Source organism: Stylophora pistillata, chromosome 3 (assembly GCF_964205215.1).
Source record: "Stylophora pistillata chromosome 3, jaStyPist1.2, whole genome shotgun sequence".
NCBI classification, from domain to species: Eukaryota; Metazoa; Cnidaria; class Anthozoa; order Scleractinia; family Pocilloporidae; genus Stylophora; species Stylophora pistillata.
Window position 1 is genome coordinate 9871904 of NC_142521.1, and position 3097 is coordinate 9875000.

Genomic DNA, 3097 nt, shown 5'->3' on the forward strand with positions numbered 1-3097 from the left:
ACCCAAGTCTTGAATGTTTCATGTAAAGTATCTAGCCTTTGTCAATCACGAGCTTTTATACTGGTTAGGATCTCACCAGTTTTACTGGTTTGATACTGGTTGCCTTTTCCTCTTGTTGTCATGATTTGGACATCTATCGCTGGGGGACAGCCATTTTACAGCTACACGTAGGTATATTAGTAAACTCATCAAAAATGTCTCCTCTAGTGTCACACACACAGGCACGTATATTTAATTCCCGAGTCAAAATAGTCTGAAAATTAATGGTCAGGAGTAGTTAATTGACTAACGAGAAAGAAGAGTCAAAAGCATAGCCGATAGGTTGTAAATGATGTTTTTTCTAGGCAGCGTGGGGTAGGAAATTTAAAGTTAACCGAAAAACTGTCTGCTTTACACAGTATAAGGAAACATTCATATCCAGGAAAATACAATGAAAAATACTCATTTGTTTGCTCTTTGATGAAGCGCTGGCTCTGTCCACTTTCAACAGCCAGAATTGTGCTTACCCTTGTCAAAGAAACGTTGACATTGTCAAAAAGGCATGTTCTCCGGTGATGTTTTTACTATTTAAAAAAGCAAATATAATGACCGTTCCTTTTGAGTTGTATGCTTGCTCATTGCAAGACGTGCATATGAATTATGTATTGCTATCAATACTGAGATGGCTGCAATTTTTCTTAAGAAGTCCCAGCTTAAATCAGTGTTGCGTTCGCTCTCATCATGAACAGAACTTATTTAAACTGCTTCTTTTTGGACATTAACTTGGAAAAAAACGCAGAAACCTTGATTGCAAGTATTCTCACTTGCGTTTTCAGCGCAGTGTTTTCATTAATAACCTCTACAGGGAATCGTACCATTATTCGTGTCATCTGGAAAACTCCAGAGCTGCATTTGCCACCCTTTATGCTTCTACTTTTGTCTTTCTGCCTCCGATCTTCTAGTGGGACAGATTTGTCAGCCGTTTTATGTGGCTTATCAGATCGCAGAGCTTTCAGATAACTTCAGGTATTACTGCATCCTGAGAATGGCTCATAATATCTCTAGCTGGACAACGGCTGGTGTATCATTGTTGATTTTGAGCTGTGTCTCCGTTGATCGGCTTCTTGCTTTAACCCTTCATCTAAGATACAGGACAGCTGTAACTATTTGCCGCGTGCTTTTAGTCGCTTGTTTTCTCTGGACAGGTTGTATAACTGGGGTTTTGTTAAAGGTTTGGATTAGAAACTGGATCATTATTCCTTTAGTGGTGTTACTGATTTCATTTCTGGTTACAGCTGCAAGCACGTTCCAGATATCTCGAATCGTTCCAGATATTTCGAATCGTTCGCAAGCACCAGAGACTGATAAAATAGCAACAACGAAGCGTCCAGATGAACACAGTGAATGTGCTCAAATGCAGAAAATCTGCCGTGACTGTACTCTATATATATGGGTTGTTCCTGTTTTTCTACTTTTCATTTTGCTCGACCATGTTTGCCATGCTCTTAAAGCTGCTCTGAAGAGAAACTCGGGAAAGTACTAACGGGAATTGACAAAAGATAACTTTATATCCTAGCCTTTCCTAACCTTTAAAACGGAATGATTTTCTTAAACCTCACTTTGAATAGCCGTTGGGAATAAGCCGTTGGGACAAATTTTTTGTATTGAAATTGGGTAAAAACCGAAGGAAGGTAATACAAAAAATTTGTCCCAAAGCTGGAAGCTATTATTGGACAAAAACCAACTTGTCATATTTAAAATTCAGCAGTCAAGATAATGTGTTTGCCTTCATGATGTTAGGTTTGCTGATAATGACTGATGATAGCCCTTTTGACCGGCTATGGTCTATAAACGAGACCAGCGAGGGTAATATCGAATTACTATTCATCGCAATTTTGTATTTAAATTTAGAATCAAAGTGAATACCTCCAGTCGTTTATAACTTTCACCCTTCTCAATTGCCAAAGATAACAATCTCAACCATTCTGGAATTTTTTGGATATATCAACAAAGTTGAAATGGTAAATTGGCCACCGTAATGATTACAAAAGCTGACGTTTCGAGCGTTAGCCCTTCGTCGGAGCGAATAGAGGAATTGTGGGTTGTGAGTGCTTTTAAAGGCAGAAAATGGAGCTACGTTATTGGTGGGTGCATGGCAACGAGAAAAACATGAATAAATTAGTGGAATGAAAAGCGTTCATTGATCCCTGTGGGATTTAGACTGCCGGTTTGAAAGATGAGCTTTTGTTCTGGAATTTGTCTCTCGATCTGTCGTTTCTAATAGGATAAGTTTTCTTTTCCGTCGGTATACATTCAAAATGAATAATTTTCACCATTCCGAACTAGCATTGATAGGACGCTCGTAAAGATTTCCTGCTTTTAGATTAAAATTTTAAGTGGCTGCTTTTTGAAAGAGTGTTTCCTTCACTGTTAATGAGAGGAATCGTCAGTTTCCGGCTCATGTTGTTAAAAAGAGAGTGTCCATCACTCTAACCTCTTAAAGTTCAAAATAAATTGGGAATGAATAAATAATTTCATTTATGAGGAAGGTTCGTAAATTTCCAAATTGGATGTCCCTGACTCGATCTAATTATTTTGACTATTTTTAATTTTTTTTAATTAAGCAAACCTAATGTCAAATGCATTTATTCAGATGTTCTACTATTGATTGAAGCACGTGCATATGAATTATGAAAATTCGATCCGTTTGGTTTGATGTTTCCGTTCAACGTCTTCCTGAACTCATCATTGAGTTCTATCCTTTATCTCCAAGATGAACGGAACCAATGTGCGATGTTCCTTTTTGGACTTAAACTTGGAACAAACTAGAGAAACCTTTATTGCGAGTATTCTTACTTGTATATTCAATGCAGTGTTTTCCACAATAACATCTACAGGAAATATGATCATTCTTAATGTCATCTGGAAGACTCAAGAGCTTCATTCGCCATCTTTCATGCTTTTGTTTTGTCTCGCTGCTTCCGATTTGCTGGTCGGACTGATTTGTCAACCATTGTTCGTGGCTTATCAGATTGCAGAACTTTCAAATAACTTCAGAGCTTACTGTATTTTGAGAATGATTCAAAACATATCTGGTTGGATCACAGTTGGAGTGTCT

The 3097-nt window shown here is 37.7% G+C and overlaps 1 protein-coding gene and 1 pseudogene across 1 annotated transcript in view; both read left to right on the forward strand.

The window, feature by feature from the left end:
- The first annotated feature begins 697 nt into the window (after window positions 1-697).
- Window positions 698-1967, forward strand: LOC148734456 (uncharacterized; annotated as a pseudogene).
- Window positions 1968-2240: 273 nt separating this feature from the next.
- Window positions 2241-3097, forward strand: part of LOC148734457 (melanocyte-stimulating hormone receptor-like) — a 3337-nt gene continuing 2480 nt past the window's right edge. Inside the window, exon 1 of the mRNA XM_088755136.1 lies at window positions 2241-3097. This exon is cut by the window's right edge and continues 2480 nt beyond it. Within this exon, the coding sequence (XP_088611262.1) occupies window positions 2753-3097 (345 nt within the window). The 5' untranslated portion in view covers window positions 2241-2752.